The sequence below is a fragment of the Triturus cristatus genome, chromosome 9 (assembly GCF_964204655.1).
Source record: "Triturus cristatus chromosome 9, aTriCri1.1, whole genome shotgun sequence".
Taxonomy (NCBI): Eukaryota; Metazoa; Chordata; class Amphibia; order Caudata; family Salamandridae; genus Triturus; species Triturus cristatus.
This window is the reverse complement of record NC_140592.1, coordinates 1,136,071,001-1,136,090,058: the sequence shown is the minus strand read 5'-3', so window position 1 is coordinate 1,136,090,058 and position 19,058 is coordinate 1,136,071,001. Positions and strand designations below refer to the sequence as shown.

The window sequence follows — 19,058 nt, the reverse complement described above, 5'->3', positions numbered from 1 at the left end:
TGTTGGCTGGCACCGAAGAGGCTGCTGGAGCTTCGATCGGACCGGAACCCGACGGGTCCTGGAGGGCAGCCTTGGTTTTGCTGCTTTGTGTCGCACCAGGTCGTACTTGGAGCGCCTGTGAGGCTTTGGCACCGACCAGGTTCGAAGAGGCGGCCGTGGACTTTTTCGGCGCCAGTGGTTCATCGAGTCGAGGTGCGGAGATGACCGTCTTCGACGCGTGAGGCTTTGGTGTCGTCGAGGGAGCGATGCGAGACGCAGCAGGCGGTGCAGCCCTCGGTGTCAGTGGCGTCGGTGCCGGGAGCCGAGCAGGTTTGTCTTTGCCGAAGGCCTTTTTCCGTTTGTCGACTCCGACGTCGCCCGCTTCAAGTTCGGCACCGAAGTCTCTCTTGGTGCGGTCGGTGCCGACGCGTCGCGCTGGCGTCGAAGGCGTGGAAGGCCTCGATCCGACCAGCGCCACTTTCGGTTTCGGTTTCGTTGGAACCGGAGAAGCTTTCGGTTTCGGTTTTATGGAAGGGAAACCAGCTGGTTTAAGCGGTAATGGTTGCCGCTGAATGTCCGAGGCCGGGCCCGAGGGCGGGGCCGAAGAACTGCGGGATGGGTCTCGGGTAAGGCCCGAAGGCGATCCCTCGACCGGAGCCATAGGCCGTGGAACTGGGCCTTCTTCGGTCTGAACAGGTAGGCCTTGTTCATCATTGGAGCTACTCTCTTCGGCCCCTAAGGCCTCCTCGTCGTCTCCTACCTCGGTGTCGTCTTCACCTCTGTGGAAGAGTGATTCGTCGACTTCGTCCGATCCGGATTCGTGTTCGGAAACGGGACTGGAGGGTAAGACTTCCAATTCTTCGACGTCTTCGGCCTCGTTGAAGATGTCTGCTGGGGCCGGTGCCGCGTGCTGCGCCTCGAGTCTCGCCGCTCGTCGATTCCGTAGAGTCTTTTTGGAACGGAACCGGGCACAGGCCATGCATGTCGATTCGTCGTGGTCCGGCGAAAGGCATTTGTTGCACACCGGATGGACGTCGATGTGTGGGTACTTCGCATTGCATACCGGACACCTCTTGAATGGCGTCCTCGATTCCATCGTCGAAGTAGTCGATGAACAGGTAAATGCGAAAAAAGTCGGTGCTGAAAGTTAGTAAACTAACAAGGTTGTATCGAAAACCGATCGATAAACAGTACCGACGCGAACTAAAGGCCTTTTGGCCTCGACAAAATATTTTCCTAACTTGAGCTAAGATAGCACATCCGAACCCAATGGCGGAAAAAAACAATCTGAGGATGGAGAGGATGCCCATGCGCACTGTAGTCCAGGGGAGGAGTCACCTATCCAAGGATACTTCGAAGACTCTTCCAGGACAACAACGTGCAAACATCCGGACCCAACACTAGGCGGCGATCTATGCACAGATATGAATTCAGCAGCCCACATGCCTCGAACTCTCAGAATCTACTGAACAGATTTACACCAAACCTACAAAAGGCACTTCCTTGACCTGAGGACTACCTCTCTGCCAAATTTCTAGTAATTCTGTTCAGCCGTTCGGGCTGTAGCCCTGTCTAAAGGTCCTATGGAAAAATGCATGGGAAAAATGCGTTTTGGGACCCCCCTTTTATCTCAGCCCCCGCTTGACGAATCCCCCCGAGACTTTCAGGGTAGGAGCGGAGCGTAGCGCCCCACCTATTTTGAAAAATTCGCGAGGATTCGTCGACCGGCGCCAAAGTTATTCAAAATAGAATGTTGCGGATTTCCTATGGAAACGTGGTCCTAACTATAACTACCTACTGGCGACCGCCAGTAGGTAATATATATATTTATATATATAGTTTCAGGACTTTTTCTCATCAGGCGTCTCTTTCTTTAGGACCACAATTTAATTATTTAACATCCTGATTATGGTAAATGAACCATCTCATCTGACATTGTTATTGTTCCTTATATCTCATGAGGATACTAGACCAACCTGCTTAGTCACTCACTTAATTATAGACCCATCTTAAAGGAAATTTTTCGAACGCATGTCTCTCAATCTAATGTTCTAATATATATTTTTTCAAATAAAAGAGAACAGCAGTCTTCATCACTGTTTGTTTTGTCATATGGTGTATGGATACCAAGGTTTTCTGCCATTCGAGCCATTGACGGCTGACTGTGGTAAATCAGAGAAGCAAGTCTTTCCACCATCAGGGGATAAAGCATTGCACTGTCTGAGTTTTAAGATAAACATTAGCATTAACTTTTCCCTGGGTAGGAAAGAAGGCCAACCTCTACCCTACCGAGGCACAGAGTTAATTCTCCATTACCTGATGTGAAGAATTTTGGGCAATGTCTGGAGTATTTCTGATTGCATCTTAATAGACCTGCACATTTTGTTAAGGCCTCCTACTTCCTCACACTACATGCTCAAACCACTCATGCACGGCCTGGTCTGACACACACCAATCTGGGCAACAACATTTACAACTTGGGTACAGAATCCACAGAAGGGAAGTGGAACTTGGTGGGATCTCTACTCTAGGTACACAAGGCCTTGGAAACTCCTCACTTACCCATGCATCATGCCTCAGCCCAGACTGCATGGCCCCAGTCAGCCACATGACTCACTGTCAGTTTGTGAGTTGCCCAAGAAAATGGCATTCAGTAGCACATTCAAGGTCCACCAGAGTACGGGAATACAGGCAATGCTTATTATGTTTCCCAGAATGGTGGAGAGAATTCTCCCATGTACGGTGATGAACAGTACTCCTTACCAGGATGGCAGAGTGCATATCTATTAATGGTGAGGAATAGCCAGTTTAAAAAAAATCGTCTTTATTGGTTTTTCACAGGTTATGCATAGTACAATCTGCCAGCTTTATTATACAGAACAGTACAGTGACATTCACATGCTTGACACTTGGTGGGGAACCAGGTTGCGTTGCCAGCTGGTGGAAAAAATGAAAATAGAACCGTATCTAACATTTCGTATATGTCTATGTATTTTATCCACTTTGTAATCATCAAATAAAGCAACAGACTTTCTTTGTCTCAATATTTTCACTCCACCCAATTCAGTGAACACAGAATTATACGACCTCAACTAACCCACATGTGCTATGTGATTCGGGTCATATGTGGGCTAGGGTGACTGCTTATGTGTGTACTCTTTAAGGACAGAGGGAGCGGCGAGAAGGGGGAGGGGGAGATGCCGCAAGCACCACACTATCATGTGTTCGGAAAAGCCGAAGGTATTGCCCAATTAGACCAGGTAATGCCTGGGGAGGGGCCCAGCTTGCACGCATCTCTATATTAGCGTGTTGTTACTCATGCCTAGAGCAGGGAACGATCTTATCCCTGTGAGGAACTAGGTGTATTCAATTTGCCTTCCACAAATGACAAGTATTCCTGCCATTGCATGGGGTTAGTTTGTGAGGGGTCACGGGGTGCTTTCAGTGTGTGGGTAGTGTGCTCAGCCACCAGCGCCTTGCGGAGAGCTAACAGCATGTATCGTATAGTGCTGCGTGTATTGGGAGCAGCACTCGATTTCCAGGACATAGCTATTCTCCACTTTGCTAATGCCAAAGCTAGGTCAAGGAATTTATTAAGGTTTTTCCGTGCTGCAGTGCGCTTGGTGATGCCAAGTAGAAAGTGTAAGCCTTGCACAGGTACTGTAGTGTTGGTTGCTTCCCCTAGTGTCGCTGCGATCTCATTCCAGTAGGCACTAAGGCAAGGGCATGCCCAGACCATGTGGAGAAACTTTGCGTGACCCCAAGCAGCGAGGGCATATGTCGACATATGTAGGGTACATACAGGTCAGTCTGTGTGGTGTTAAATAGGTATGATGTAAATAATTAAACTGTGTGTATTTCAGCCTAGCGTTCTTAGATATCATTTTGGGGTACTGTATACATTACGCCCACTGCTTATCACTCATGGTAGCTGACAGCTCGGAATCCCAATATGCACAAAGCGTTGCTAGTAGGGAGCTAGGACCAGTCCTAAGGGTGCTATATATTGCTGTTACCGCATGTTTGCCCTTCCCATGTGTAAGCAAGGTCTGTAGCACCTGCGATGTATCTGGTTCTATCTCGATGTTCCCCCATGTTTGGTGGACTTGCCACACTAGTAACGCATAAAGCATGAATGTACCCTGCGTGATTCCGAAGTCCGCTATAACTCTTCTAGGCTCTGGACTGTGCATCCACAAATAAGTCCCTCCAGGTATCCAATTCCACCGCCGCCCAGGACTCAAGTTCCGGACGGTCGTGGCAAGCGAACGAACCTGGTAAAATCTCAAGTGGTAACATGGGTGCATATATTGTTTGGCTTTTAGGCATCACGTACCATAGCCAGCTACGTCTAGCTGTCCTCATTAGCAGATTACCCTGCTTCTTTTGCGTCAGAGTGGTGGTGCCCGATAGCCATTCTATTATGGCTGTACGTCTTAAGAGTATTGCCCAGCTGGACATCTCTGTCACCTGGGCACTCGCTAGCCATCTCATTGGCCATTGGAGCTGCGTAGCAGCATAGTAATAGCCATAATTTGGTGCCCCCAATCCTTCGTCTGTGAGTGGCAGGTACAGTTTACAGAGTGCCACTCTGGACCTTGAGCCTCCCCATATCAGTGCAACTAGGAGTACTTCCAGGTCTTTAAATATGTTCTGAGACAGCCTATGTGGGAGTGCAGTAGAAAAGTAGAGAAGCCTCGGGAGGAGAAGCATTTTAGCGATTACCACTCTGCCCATAGGAGACAGGTTAAGCCCTATAGTGCAAGGTGTCCCTTCCTGCACATAAACAATCCTGAAATGCCATGTTGTCGCTTCCATGTGTGCTTCTTAATGCAGCACACATAGAAGTCACAAAATGTCATATTTTTTAATGATTGTTTATGTGCAGGAACGGTCACCTTCCTACACATGAACAATCCAAGGCATTTTGCTTTTTCCATGCGTGCTGCACAAGGCAGCACACATGGAAAAAGCAAAAACGAGGAGAAGTAAAGCATTTCTCCTTGTTTCGCCAACTTAAAACCAGGTTTTTCAAAAAGTGACATACTCGTGACGATAGGGGCTTGTACATATGCCCCCATGTTTTAAACAATTTAACAACATGGGCCCTATGGCTCCTAAACATTTGTTTGTGTGTCATGTAGTGACACGCCCACTCCATTCTTCCAATGAATCCGTGCTTTACGTTTGCAAAATCAAACGAGCTGAGTAAGAGGGCATTACCTTCTCTTTTAGAGTGGCTTTTCTCTGGCATGATCTCCCACGACAGACCCATGCCCTCTCCTGCAACTCGAGGTTTCAGAGGGCTCTGAAGCCTGGCCTGTTTAGATTTAACGCTCTGATACTGTCTTGTCCTTAAAGCTAGTGCCAGACTGCCTAAGGGCATTGATTGCACTTTAAAATACAAGAGATACATAGATAGATACATGCTTTGCCATTGTGGGAGTGCCCACTGAGATGTCGGACACATGTAAACCACTCGGCCTAAAAGGTATGTAGCCAAGTGTTCCAAGCCACCCACCCCAGCAGCATGCACCAGGTGGCCCCATTAGGCCAGCAGAGAGGTTTAGATCTCATTCTGCAGAGACCCAACTTCAGAGAACACAAATTGAGACAGTGCTGTCGAAAGGGGTGCTCACCCAGAAGACTAGAAATAGATTACTCCTCCAAGCACACTCACTCACTCACTGTTGAGGGTATCAGTCAGTAGCACACAGCCAGCAGCCTCCATATTACCTGTTGCCATAGCCCCAAATACTAATTTTACTGCAAACCATACTATAGATGCACATATGCCTGTCCCCAAGGCGTAGGCTTGTGTCACAGTTCGGGTCCAGCACTGCAAACTGTGCAGCCCCAAATTCAATATGTGTGGGGGGCACATAAAAAGATGGATGATAGGGCACCAATTCTTCCTAAGTTTCTGTGGCTGCCATGTTAGCATCAGGTGCCATAGCCTTCCCAGATCTACAGGACCAGCAACTACTGAGTAGGCCACAGTCTCTAGGTGGGGTCCACCTCTCCCAGACTGCGAGGCTACTGCATCACTACAGGGCACCAATATCCCAAGCAACCTCGCCCTGGAACCCAGCTTGACTCTGTGCCAACAGCCCAAGCAGCGGAGGAGAGGGCCTAAGATTCTGGGGGTGGCACAGTGCCGCTCTGGTAGTAGACATCCCAACGCAGGGGCCCGTCTTTGCCAGGTTTCTTCGGGTTCCCCTCTACACTGGCACAAGGGATCGCTGCTGCAGCCGTCTTCACTTCCAGAAGCAAGAAAAGATGTGACGTAACGGCTAGAGTGGTCGACCTCAATGCTGTGGAACCGGTTCGAGTCTTGGCAGGGACACTCAACATCCTGTGATTGTGGGCAAATCACTTATTCTCCCCGCGCCCAAAAAATGAATGTGTCCGTCTATAACGCAATTGGTGCTCATGTAAAGAGCTCTGATACCTTTGGTTTGAGTATGCCGTATATAAAATGACAGAAAACAATATACCAACAAATTGCAGGATTCATCTTCAGTACAATGCTAGAGCTGAAGCAATGACTGCTATCCTTTGGCACCTGATAAGGCTTCTCCCCAAATGCAGTCTTAGTCGTATATCAATTACTATATGTTCCAAAGCTTAGCAAAATAAATACAGTCACGTGCTCTTGGTACATTTATTCATGCTTGTCTAAGTGGCCTTGTTTGAAATGGGATTTCTGGTTGGCTAGGGCATGTGCCTAAGCCAGGCAGAAACCACCATTCTAGTCAGGGCAAGGGAGTTACACACTGAAGATAACCCCTGCTTACCCTCTTGGTAGCTTGGCACGAGCAGTCAGGATTATCCCAGAGGCAATGTGTGAAGCGTTTGCGCAACACACACACACACAGCAGCAACACACTAGGCACACCACAAAAGAAACTCCACACAAGGTTATATAAAAAATAGCCTTTGTAATATCCAAAACACATTAGAATCTTAATCACACATATACACTGTGCCAACTGGCACCAGGTCATAATTTACAGGGGATTATATACATGACAGGGCCAATCGAGCCACTGTCGGAACAATCACAAAGCACAAGTAGTAAGAATAACGCAACCAGTAACTACTGGCAAAATACTTGTTGGCAGCAAGAACAACGTGCGTAATGCACTTGGGCGGGGGAGTGTATCTCACTCTTTCCTTGGTCCCAGAAATCAAAGATGCCCCCTCATTGCAGCTGCCCGCACTCTCGCAGTGCAGCTGTATCACAGAAACAATCACTTTCACTAACAGTGCCTAGGGGGCCCCCCCTTCAATGGGGTCTTCCGGTGCCACTCTCGAGGCCCCCCCTTCAATGGGGTCTTCCGGTGCCGCTCTCGGCACCAACAATGCGGCCAACACGAAATCAACACTGGCACTCTCCGTGCCTGAGGTGCCCCACTCTGGGACTACAGAACAAAATTGCCCCCGCTGTTGTAGCTGCCCGCTCTCCTGCGGGGCAGCTGAAGTAAACAGGTGCTGGCACCACCAGTGTGCAAATTCGAGCCCCACTCACCGGGGCTCTCTTTGACTCCTCCGTCTCGTCCAACGCGGGGGAAGTCTCTGCACTGGGAGCCCTCGAGGCTCCGGTCGAACTCCTCCTCTCGGCCTCACTCACCGGGACTCTTCACTCGCGGGCCTCCCTTCTCGCATACCAGAGCTCCACCCACGTCCAGGCACGCGTCACCTGACTTCCTGCACTTCGTTCGTCCGGATTATTCCAACGCCTTGAAGGCGGCCTCACCCCCAACCAGGCAGCCCGCCTGACTTCCGGCTTGGGCCGCGGCGGTTCCTCTCTCCTGCAGTGTGCACAATGCGGGGTAGGCTCCCGCCTTTGAAAAGGATACAATTGCGGGGTGGGCTCCCACTAACAGGAGCACTAAAATGTGGGGTGGGCTCCCGCTCCAAATGGCATCCAAAATGTGAGATGGGCTCCCGATTGTCTTCCCAGCAGCATGGGGGAGTCCCCACGCTGGGATTCCCCCTGGCAACGTTGCAGCCCAGCACTGCAAAGCCCCAGCACTCTCCCTGTCCTGGGAGAGAGATATAGCGCTCACAAGGCGCTTAGTCCAAAGTTTCAGGGAGACAAGGCTGGGCCCAGGCATGCTAGCTCACAGGGCCCTACAGCAGGGAGGCAGTCCCTCGTGGCGGTTCCTCCTGGGGCCCAGCAGCAACAAGTCCCCAAGTAGCGCAAAAAAGCACCCATTCATGGGGGTCACAGCCCCAGTATATATACGCATTTTCCCTTTGTTCTGCCCTAGCAGGGCTTGGGGAACCAGCTTCAACTGGTTCTGGGGGTTGTTGAAGCACTCTGTTTACCAGGCTTCCACCCTCCTTTGTCAAACCGGACTTGGTTTTCAGACACGCCACAGGGGGGCGGAGCCAGCATTCACCTAGGCAGGCACAGACCTATTCAAGGTAGGGGACTACTCCTCCCACAACTCCAAATGCAGATCTTCCATTCAGCCTAGCTCTGACTCACCCTGCCCTCCCTGGAGCCACACACCTCACCGGCCCCTGTTACTCCAGAGCCAGACATGCAATACACATCAGGCAGGCAGACACATTGCACACAGAAATGCCAACATCTAAAAGTGGCATATCCAAAATAGTGTTAATAAATCCGCGCACACCATTACGCAACATTTATTATTACTATTTCAAACATACCAAACTTGACCACGCTGCTCCTCTCATATCAGGAATTACCACTGAAGCACTTATCAGAAAATCCCCAATGCATTCCTATGAGAGTGCAGCCTCACAGCAGTGAGAAACCAAAAGGGCTGTTTGTCACACCAGGACATGTCACACACTTAAGGCACATGTCCTACCTTTTACCTACAATGAACCCTGCCCATAGGACTAGCTAGGGCCTCCCTTAGGGGTGACTGACATGCAGTAAAAGGGGCGTCACAGACGTGGCACACACTTTAGGTGTCACATCATAGCGGTAGTAACACTGCGCGCCCAGGCCATGCAATGGCAGAGGCCTGAGACAGGTTTGAAAGGCTACTTTGGTGGGTGGCGCAATCAGAGCTGCAAGCCCACCAGTGGTATTTAATTTACCAGCCCTGGTATATGAGATACCACTTTACAAGGGACTGACAGGTAAATTAAATACGCCAAACAGGTGTAGACCAATCTTACCATGTTTACCACAGAGAGCACACCCACTTTACACTGGACAGCAGTGCTAAAGTGCCCAGAGTCCTACAACCACCAACACCATGCCAGACAAAAAGGCTAGGAGGAAGGCAAAAAGTTCAGGGATGACCCTGCAAAAAGGGCCAAGTCCAACAGGCCTATATGGACCACAAAAGATATACATTAGGACATTGTCTTACAGTACCCGACCACTCACAAAATCAATATTAAAGCTCTAGAAAGAGTCTCTTATCCCTAGTCTAGTCCACTCTTGTAAGCAAATAAGCAGCTTTGCAAAAGTTGTTTTACCAGTAAAATCCAAGAGGGAGAAAGGTGAATAATATTCTTCTGTCTTAGCTCCCAATATCAAGAGGGTATGGTCCTGCTGAAGTGGTTTCTGTTTTTTGCTATTTCCGGCGTCACTCACCATCTCATCTTTGATCTGGAGTGCTCCAGCCGCATTACACGCCTCGCGCCTCACAGCAACAATGTCATCGGAGAAGCACTGGAGGAAGCCAGGCAACAGTTTAGCGGTCATTAGCTTCAGCCAGCCAATCAGACAGAGGGCTTCCACCCTGGTCCGGGAGTCGCCTTTCTCCAGCTTTTCCCTAGATTGGGCAAATGGATTGTTATTGTAAAAGGTCAGCAGGTCAAACAGGTTTGTGAACTTCTATTTTTACTTATAACAACATTTTTATAGTGTTAATTACAGCGGCTTATGTTACATGATAAGTGCTTATTTATTTAGAGACATTGGAGTGACACAAAATGGTCCTACCCCTTCACGAAATATGTTAAGGGACAAAGCAAGCACAGCATAGTTGCTGAAACATAGGCATACAATGCCCAAAATCCAATCGTTGATGATGTAGTTGGGTCTTTGAGACACTATCTGGAGCCCTAGGGAGGGAGGTACTTTACAGAGCCTTGGGGAGGGAGGTATGTGGCAGTGGGAGGGAGGTAAGGAGCCCTGTGGAGGGAGGTATGTAGCAGTGGGAAGGGAGGTATGGAGCCCTGAGGAGGGTCGGTTGAGCAGTGTGGAGGGATGTAAGTAGCCCTGAGGAGGGAGGTATGTAGCAGTGGGGATGGAGGTATGGAGTCCTGGGGATGGAGGTTTGAGCAGTGGGGAGGGAGGTAAGGAGCCCTGTGGTGGAAGGTAAGGAGCACTGGAGAAGGAGGTAAGGAGCCCTGGAGAGGGAGGTATGGAGCAGTGGGGAGAGAGTCATGGAGCCCTGGGGAGGGAGGGATGGAATAGTGAGGATGGAGGTAAGGAGCCCTGGGGAGGGGGGTAAGGAGCCCTGGGGAGGGAGGTATGGAGCCCTGGGGAGGGAGGTATGGAGCCCTGGGGAAGGAGGTAAGAAGCCGTGGGGAGGAAGGTATGGAGTAGTGGGGAGGGAGGTATGGAGTAGTGGGGAGAGAGTCAAGGACCCCTGGGGAGGGAGGGATGAAGCAGTGAGGAGGGAGGTAAGGAGCAGTAGGGAGGGAGGTATGGAGCCCTGGGGAGGGAGGGATGGAGCAGTGGGGAGGGAGGTAAGGAGCCCTGGGGAGGGAGGTAAGGAGCCCTGGGGAAGGAGGTAAGGAGCCCTGGGGAAGGAGGTAAGGAGCCCTGGGGAAGGAGGTAAGGAGCCCTGGGGGAAAAAGGAATGGAGCAGTGGGTAAGGAGGTATGGAGCAGTGGGGTGAGAGTCAAGGAGCCCTGGGGAGGGAGGCACAGGTGAGTGGTGCCCCTTGAGAGGGTTGAGGTGTCCTGTAGTCAGGGGATTCAATGGTGTAAGTTTTGAATTGTGAAAAAATGCAGAAATATGCTTTAAGTATATATGCATATGCCTCGTAAATAGTGACTGCACAGACAAGAATAGAGTTAAAAGACAAACAATATAGCCACCATTCCATACATTGGTGACAGGAATTAGGAGGGGTATTAAAAGGTGAAATAAATACATTTTTAGTCCGCACCTGGGCAGCGCATACGCTGCTCTGTGAGCCATGCTGTATTCGAGTATGTACTTGAAGCCCAGCCAACTCTCCGCCCATATTTATCATTGGCTTGTGTCATAGTCCTTCGTAAATGCTGGATTGTTAGTCCCTCCTTAGTACCGCCTTGCCTTCATTTGTAACCTCCCATGAGGATTGGCCCTTTTACCTCGGGTATTACACAGTACGTCTTCTTTAGTCTGTAAGCGCTATTTTCTTAAATGAGTACATGCACACTGGACTTTAGCCTGATACCATAGCCAATCATCAGTATTGTCTCCGCCCTGGCCCCACCCCTTACTCAAACACACCAGCCAGGCCGAGCCCAGCCCTTTAAACAGCACGGACTTGGGGAATTTTAATATGATATGCTCATAGCTGCACTCAGTAGGGGGTCACCACCCCCACACTCCCAAAGAGAAACCACCCCTGAATGCATGGCACTGCCTTTGCTATCTCTGGTTTCAGATTTCATAAAGCCTGCAGCATGAAGAGAACTCAAAAAGAGCCCTGAAAAACATTTTGGGGCTAAGGATGAAGCGAGTGGTCAATTCAGTGATGCCATCAGCAGTCAAAGGCTGAGTGATGTTACTTCCTCATTCTCTGCCACTTTGTAGACTTAACATTAATCGGGCTCTGGGGAGATGATTTAGACTTAGTCTTATTTACATCTTGGCGGAACTGCAGTAATCCCTCCGCGGCAGCAGTTAAAAGTACTCTGTCAGCCTGATGGAGTAACGCCCGCCGTATTTAGATGTGGGCTGGCTGAACCACAATCCGCATCAACAGACTGTTTGCTGTCACATAAGCGGCACATCTACGTCGAGCCGGAGGACTCCTCTGCTGGCTGACAGTACTCCATCAGGCCAGAAGGTTTTCGTTGAGCCTATTTAGATTTCACCCCTTGTGCTGGCATTGTCCTAGCGGCAGATTCTTGATATGAGGGAGTCCCTTGTGGAGTGGAAACTGGCAAGCACTACTGATTAATGTGTCAATACTCATATATGTTGTGTTTGCTTCTAAAATAGACAACACGGGGGCGTGGCCAAGATGGCGGGGTGAGCGGACGCTTCCTCCCGTAGCTCCTCCGGCCCGGCCAAGTTTGAGCCCTTTTCTTATGCTTTTCTCCCCCCCGCTGAGGCTCGGCGTGGGAGTGGAGCGTGGCGGAGCACCAGGGGCGCACGTTGTTGCCGTTTTGGTTCGGATCGCCTCGGGGGAAGCCCCCCAAAAGTCCGATCGAGTTCACGGAGCGACGGAGGGCCTGAGGGGCGGAGCGCATTGGAGTGCTGTCCGGGCGCCTCGGCTGGGCCTGGTGCTGAAAGTTGCGATCTGGAGGGAATCTGGCTCGACGGAGGTTGAAGGAGCCTTGCAGGAGGGGACCCGACGGTGCGGAAGGACTAGGACGGGCGCCTTGGCACTCGGACTGGTGTCGGCGACACTTCGCACTGCGGGGGGCCCCCTAACCCTTAGCCGAGGTACGACGGACTCTCTGGTAGAGTCGGACCACCTGGACCCCTGTGTGTGACAGACTGAAGCCGGCGGTGGAACCTATTTGACTGTCGTGCGTTTTGGGAGCCCCGGTGGTGCCGCCGGGCCTGGTCGTTCTGCCCTGCTCCACCCTGCCGACATCTTGTCCCCGAGGGAGCAGTGGTGGTGGCCTTCGCCGGAGCCCTTGCTGCTGGATGTATGTGACCCCCGCTGCTGTTGGGCTGACTTTCTGGGGGATGTGTTGATGAGACCCCCCCACTGTGGCTCCCGTTGCTGCCTCGAATGGGCTCCCGCGGCTGACGGTGACCGGGCTGGGCCGCCATTTTGTCACCTGTGACGCAGCGACTCTGCCTGTGGGGGGACACCCACGTCGAGCGCTTGCCAGCGGCTGGGCATCCCTGGGGCGGCTGGACTTGTGCCCGACCGCGGTGCTGGCGATGTCTGGAAAAGGCGGCCCGAAGAAGGGGGACCGCACCCTGCCGGACATGCTTGGCAGGGCCCAGCAACTGCGGGACAGAACACAGCCCTCGCCGGGGTCCTCCCGGGCCCCGGCGGATGTGACTGGGGGGGAGCCACCCGTCACGAGGACCTTTATGGAGGAACTGTTTAGCTCCCTCAGGGAGGACTTCCAGACACTGAAGCGGGAGGTGGCCAGTGAGGTCCGGGAAGTGCGCAGGGAAGTGGAGGGCCTTGGCGAGCGAGTTGACACGGTGGAGACGGAGGCCCACCACCGAGCGGAGGAGATAGTCCATCTTCAACAGGACGTTCTCCGCCTCCGGGAGCAGTGTGTGGAGCTCCAGGCCCATTCTGAGGACCTGGAGAACAGATCTCGGAGGAACAACATTCGAGTGCGTGGTGTGCCGACTGCGGACGAGGGGTCCGATCTGGGGGGCTACCTGCGGGCCCTGTTCCGAGAGATCCTGGGGGAAGCTGCGGACTTCCCCATCAGCATTGATAGGGCGCATAGGGTCGGCCGGCAGCGCCAGTCATCGGCACCTCCACCGGACATTCTGGCCTTCCTGCCCGACTTCCCACTGAAGGAGCGCATCATGGCTGAGGCCCGCAGGAAACAGCCCCTGACTTTCCGGGATCGGCCGGTGGCGCTTTACCAGGACCTCTCCGCCATCACGCTGCAGAAACGCAGGTCCTTTAGGATTGCCACCGACTTTTTGCGTGAACACGAGACGCCGTACTCTTGGGGTCATCCCTTCCGCCTGATTTTTCGGTGGAACGGGGTGCTACACCAGCTACGCTCCTTGCAAGACATTTGTGGTGTCCTGGGGCTCACGGCGGCGGAGGAGGAAGGAGCTACACCGTCATGGAGGTCTTCGGAGAGGCGGAACCGGCGGAGGTCGACGAGGCGGCGCTCAGCGGCCAGCGCAGGGCGTCCTGACTCCCCTACCATCAGGGCGGACATGGCCGATGCTTTGAGGGCGGCGGCCGGGGAGTCGACCGGCTCCTCCGGCGTGGCCTTGACGGCCTAACACTCACTCCGGGGGGAGATGCCTTTAGCTTCTTTACATGCTTGGTACGGGGCGGGGGGGTCGGGGGGGAGCGGATGGAGGTGAGTGGCTGGACGTCCACTTCGTTTCTTTCTACGGACTTGCCCGTCTTGGGGCTTGACTGGGACAATGGGGTGTTTGAGTTTGCGGGTGGCTAGTTGCCAGGGTTGTGTTTTGGGTGGGGGGGGGTTGTTTTGGGGTTGGGGAGGTCCCGTCCGATGTTGTCCATGCCCACCTTGTTCTGGCTTGTCCTGCGCGGCTGCCCCGCGCGCCCCACCCGCTGATCCCCTGCCCATTGCACGGCGCTCCCGATCCCCGAGAGGAATGTCGGGCCTAAAGGTAGTGACCCTTAACGTTCAGGGTCTGAATAACCCCGTGAAGCGCAGAGCGATCTTATCTTTGCTGGAGGGGACGCAGGCGGACATTTGCCTTTTGCAGGAGACCCACTTATTGCCCCGGGATTGCCATAGGCTGCGCTCTGCTAAGTTCCCCACCCAGTTCTTTTCCTCGGCAGCGAACAAGACGGCGGGGGTAGCCATTCTTTTAGCGAGCTCCTTTCGGGGGGAGGTTTTGTATAAGTGTGCTGAACAGAAGGGGAGGCTTCTTGCGTATCGCATGCGCCTAGGAGGCATTGCGTTTACGGTCGGCTCCGTTTATAGCCCTAACGACCACCAAGAGCGCTTCCTAGACTCCGTGTTGGTGGATGTCACTGCTTCTCCCGACCGCCAAGTTATTTTGGGGGGAGACCTTAATATTGTCTTCGATTCTGTGATGGACAGATCGGCGCAGCGCTTCCCGCAGACGGGGGAACTGTCCCAGGCTGTAAAGGCCCGGATTGCGGACATGGACTTGCACGACCTCTGGCGCTCCATGCACCCCACGGATAGGGACTACTCTTACTTTTCGCACGCACACCGAACCTACTCACGGCTGGACTACCTTCTGGTGAGTGGACCGTTGCGTGCCGCTGCCACGGCGGCGGACATCGGGGTCCTGACCCTGTCTGACCATTCCCCAGTCACCGGCGTTTTCCAGTGGCCGGCGGCCTCCCCCTCTCGGGGGGTGTGGCGCCTCCGGGATACCCTTTTACACAAAAAGTCGGTGGTGCAGCGCATTGGGGAGGTCATACAAGACTACCTCACTCACAATAGCAACACCGACACTTCGCAGGCGACACAGTGGGCGGCACTGAAGGCAGTCCTCCGGGGGGAATTTATCTCTATCTCCGCAGCCGAAAATAGGGAGCGGCAACGGAAGAGGGACGAGCTGACAGCTCAGGTCCGGGAGCTTGAGCAGGTCCACCGCCGTACGGGGGCGCCAAGGGTGTGGAGGCAGTTGAAGGCAGCGAGGAAGCTCCTGTCGGCACTGGATCTTGACAGGGCGGAGTATGCAGCCTTGCGCTTGAAACATGCCTACTACGCTGGGGGGGACAAATGTGGCAGGCTCCTAGCACACCGGCTCCGGGTCACGCAACAGCGTAGCGTTGTGAGAGAACTGGTGGACACGGACGGGGGGGTCGTCTCTGGGGACGCGGAGGTAGCGGAATCTTTCCGCGGCTTCTACGAGGCGCTGTATGCTGAAGAGCCCTCCTCGCCACGGGATGCCGAAGGCTATTTGGAGTCGGTGACCCTTCCGGTGCTGGATCCGGTTCAGGCGGACCACCTGGAGCGGGATATCCACGTTGAAGAAGTGATTTCCGCTATTGCGCGGCTGAAGCATGGTAAGGCCCCGGGCCCGGACGGGTACACGTCTCTGTTTTACAAGACTTTTTGCACGGCTGTGGCCCCTGTCCTTACTCGGCTATTTAACTCCTTTTCCGAACCGGGAGCCATCCCACCGGATCTCCTGAGGGCGACGGTCGCGGTAATCCCGAAACCTGGGAAGGACCGGGCCCTCTGCGGTTCGTATCGACCCATCTCGCTTTTAAATGTCGACCTCAAGTTGTACACAGGGATTCTAGCGTCCAGGCTGGGTCCACACCTCCCCGGATTGGTGGAGGCGGACCAGGCTGGCTTCGTACCAGGCAGACAGACGGTTGACAACACCAAGAGGGTGACGCATGTTCTGGAGAAGGCCTCGCGGATCCCGGGGGAGCGGATGTTGCTGTCTGTTGATGCGGAGAAGGCCTTCGACAGAGTTCACTGGCCGTATCTCGAGCTGGTCCTCAAGAAATTGGGAATCGGTGATAAGTTCCGCACCATGGTATTCAACTGCTATAAGCATCCTTCAGCGTCGGTGCGGGTCAACGGGTGTAGCTCCGGTGGATTTGCTATCGAACGCGGCACGCGGCAGGGCTGCCCCCTCTCGCCGCTTTTGTTTGCCCTCTACATGGAGCCGTTTGCTCAGAGGATTCGCAATAATCCGGATGCTACTGGGGTCCGGATGGGCCAGTTTGTCCACACCGTCAGTCTCTACGCGGACGATGTCCTGTTGACCTTGGACGACCCTAGGAGGTCGCTGCCTGCTTGCCTCCGGGAACTGGACGCCTTTGCATGTGTGGCCGGTTTCAAAATGAATATGAGCAAGTCGATGGCGTTAGACGTGTCCCTGGCTGCGGATACCAGGAGGGACCTTCAGCGGCTCTTCCCCATGCAGTGGTCCTCGTCCACGGTGCCATACCTGGGGATTCTGCTGGCGCCCACATTGCCGGAGATGGTTACGGCTAATTATGCCTCCCTTAGCAGGAAGATCAAGGAGGAGCTTGGTCGCTGGAGCAAGGGCCTACTGTCCTGGCTGGGGCGAATCGCGGCGGTTAAGATGACGGTGTTGCCTCAGATACTGTATCTTTTTCGGGCCCTACCTCTCCAGCCCCCGGTGGGCTGGATACATCAAATGCAGGCTGACATCTCCCGCTTTGTCTGGCAGGGCCGCAAGCCCCGAATGAAGAGGGTCCTCTCCACGCGTGCTCCGGAGGCGGGGGGTCTCGGTATTCCGGACCTCCGTAAGTACTTTCAGGCGGCGCAGCTGCGATATCTGGTGGAATGGAGCAGGTGGGAGACCGACAAACACTGGCTCTTTCAAGACCAGGCAGTGGCGGGCCGCACCTTACAAGAGGTTCCATTCTTGCGCCGCGCGCATCGCCCCCCTAATCTTTACGCTTCTTTTGTCACGCGGGTCCCCCTGCGGGTGTGGGATGCAGTCTGTGAGGCTCGGGGCCTCACCACCTTTCCTTCGCCGCTCACGCCCATAGTGGGCAACCCGGACTTCTCCCCAGGGATGGAGCCGGGGGTTTTCTCCCACTGGGTACAGGCAGGCTGCAGGGCACTTTTCCAGATCTATGGCCCGGAGGGAGTGGTCCCTTTTCAGCAACTCCGCCAGGAGTTCGGCCTGACGGAGCTGGACAGATTGCGCTACATGCAGGTTCGGCATTGGGCCCTCCAGCCCCAGGTGCGTGCCACCGCCGCCCGTCAAATTACACCGTATGAGAGGTGGCTGGCTACTCGGACCTCCGACGCCAAGCTAATTACCGATCTGTACAAGTACCTACAACCCCCGCCGTTTCATTATTACAACCCGGGGAGGGAGCGCTGGCACAGGGAATTGGGTAGGACACTCAGCCACAAGGAATGGGACAAAATTGCGTATCGGGCGCGGCACTCTGCATACCACACGGGCCTTACGGAGACCTTTACTAAGGTGTCCACATACTGGTACTACACCCCGGAGAGACTGTATGAAATGCATAAACACACTGACAAGGGGTGCTGGCGGGGCTGCGGGCAGGAAGGTACCCTCTCACACATTCTTTGGGATTGCCCAGTGCTGACCGCCTACTGGAAGGAAGTTTTGGACGAGGTGGATAAGCACTTTGGGATAGAGCTGCCGCGCCTCCCGGCGTATGTCCTGCTGGGCCTCCCCAATGACCTAATGTACCCACTGAAGTCCCGCAGGGGTAGGCAGATCGCGATTGCGCTGGGGTCTGCGGTTCAGAACATTCTTATCCACTGGCGCACCGCCACCGTCCCCTCCGTCACGGGTTGGTTGCATAGGCTTTGGCATGTGCTGGGGATGGAGAAGCTGTCGCTTACGGTTGCGGGGGAGATAGACCAATTTGAAGAGCTGTGGCAACCCTTTCTAGCGCTGCTATCCACTGAATTCCGGGAGCTCACCTGCCCGAGGTATCTTAGGCTTCTTAGGTTGACGCCGCCGGTGACCCCAGCGGACTAGTTCACATGTGAGACGGGGGCCCCCCGGGGGGTGGGGGGGGTGCGGGGCTTCTTGGTGAGGATTAATCTGGTGCGGGACCATAGGACGGGGGGGGTGGGGTGTTGTTTTTTCGTTACTGGGGGGCTGGGGGATGGGGAGGGGGGGATTGTGCTTTGTTGAGTTGCTGCTGGCTTTCATTGCTTAGATTTGGGGTGTCGGATATGCATGCGGGGATTCCACAGATTGCATTTTTAGCCTTGCATTTACTGTGTTTTTCCCCTGGTCCATTGAGCTATCCATTGCCAACCCTCTGGAGTTGCCCCCTTTTTCTTTGATTGTATTCTATGTATCCTAACCTCCTATCCCCCTCCCCCATGGTTTGTTTTGTTTCAATAAAAACGTTTTAAACATAAAATAGACAACACACACACACTATTGAATGCACACCAACATGCACCACAAGCACAACAACCACAACCACCACAACATGCATATATTTTTTAAGTGTCACTACAGTGTGTTAATTTTATCTCGATAAGTTGTATAGTGAACACTAATGCATTACACATAAAAAATGCATGTAAAAGCAATGTTAAAATACACGAGCCCAAGGCAATTGTCAACATACAATTCATAGTAAGACAGGTGTAAAATATGCTCACCTTAGATCCTGGCGACAACAGAGTGGTGAAGGAAAGGAAAGGGAAGGGCCTGGATAATGGGGTTCAAGACGAAAACGGAAATGGTAAACATAAAAAAGGTAAATTTCTACCTTCGTTTTCACCAACTCAAAGTAGGAGGTATTCCC

At 53.3% G+C, this 19,058-nt stretch overlaps 1 protein-coding gene across 3 annotated transcripts in view; it reads right to left on the bottom strand.

The window, feature by feature from the left end:
* Window positions 1-19,058, bottom strand: part of HEATR4 (HEAT repeat containing 4) — a 774,416-nt gene that overhangs the window by 114,575 nt on the left and 640,783 nt on the right. For all 3 annotated transcript variants that reach the window (XM_085627058.1, XM_085627059.1, XM_085627057.1), the window contains one exon: window positions 9,569-9,749. In XM_085627058.1, coding sequence (XP_085483184.1) covers window positions 9,569-9,749 — 181 coding nt within the window. The remainder of the gene's footprint in view (window positions 1-9,568; window positions 9,750-19,058) is intronic.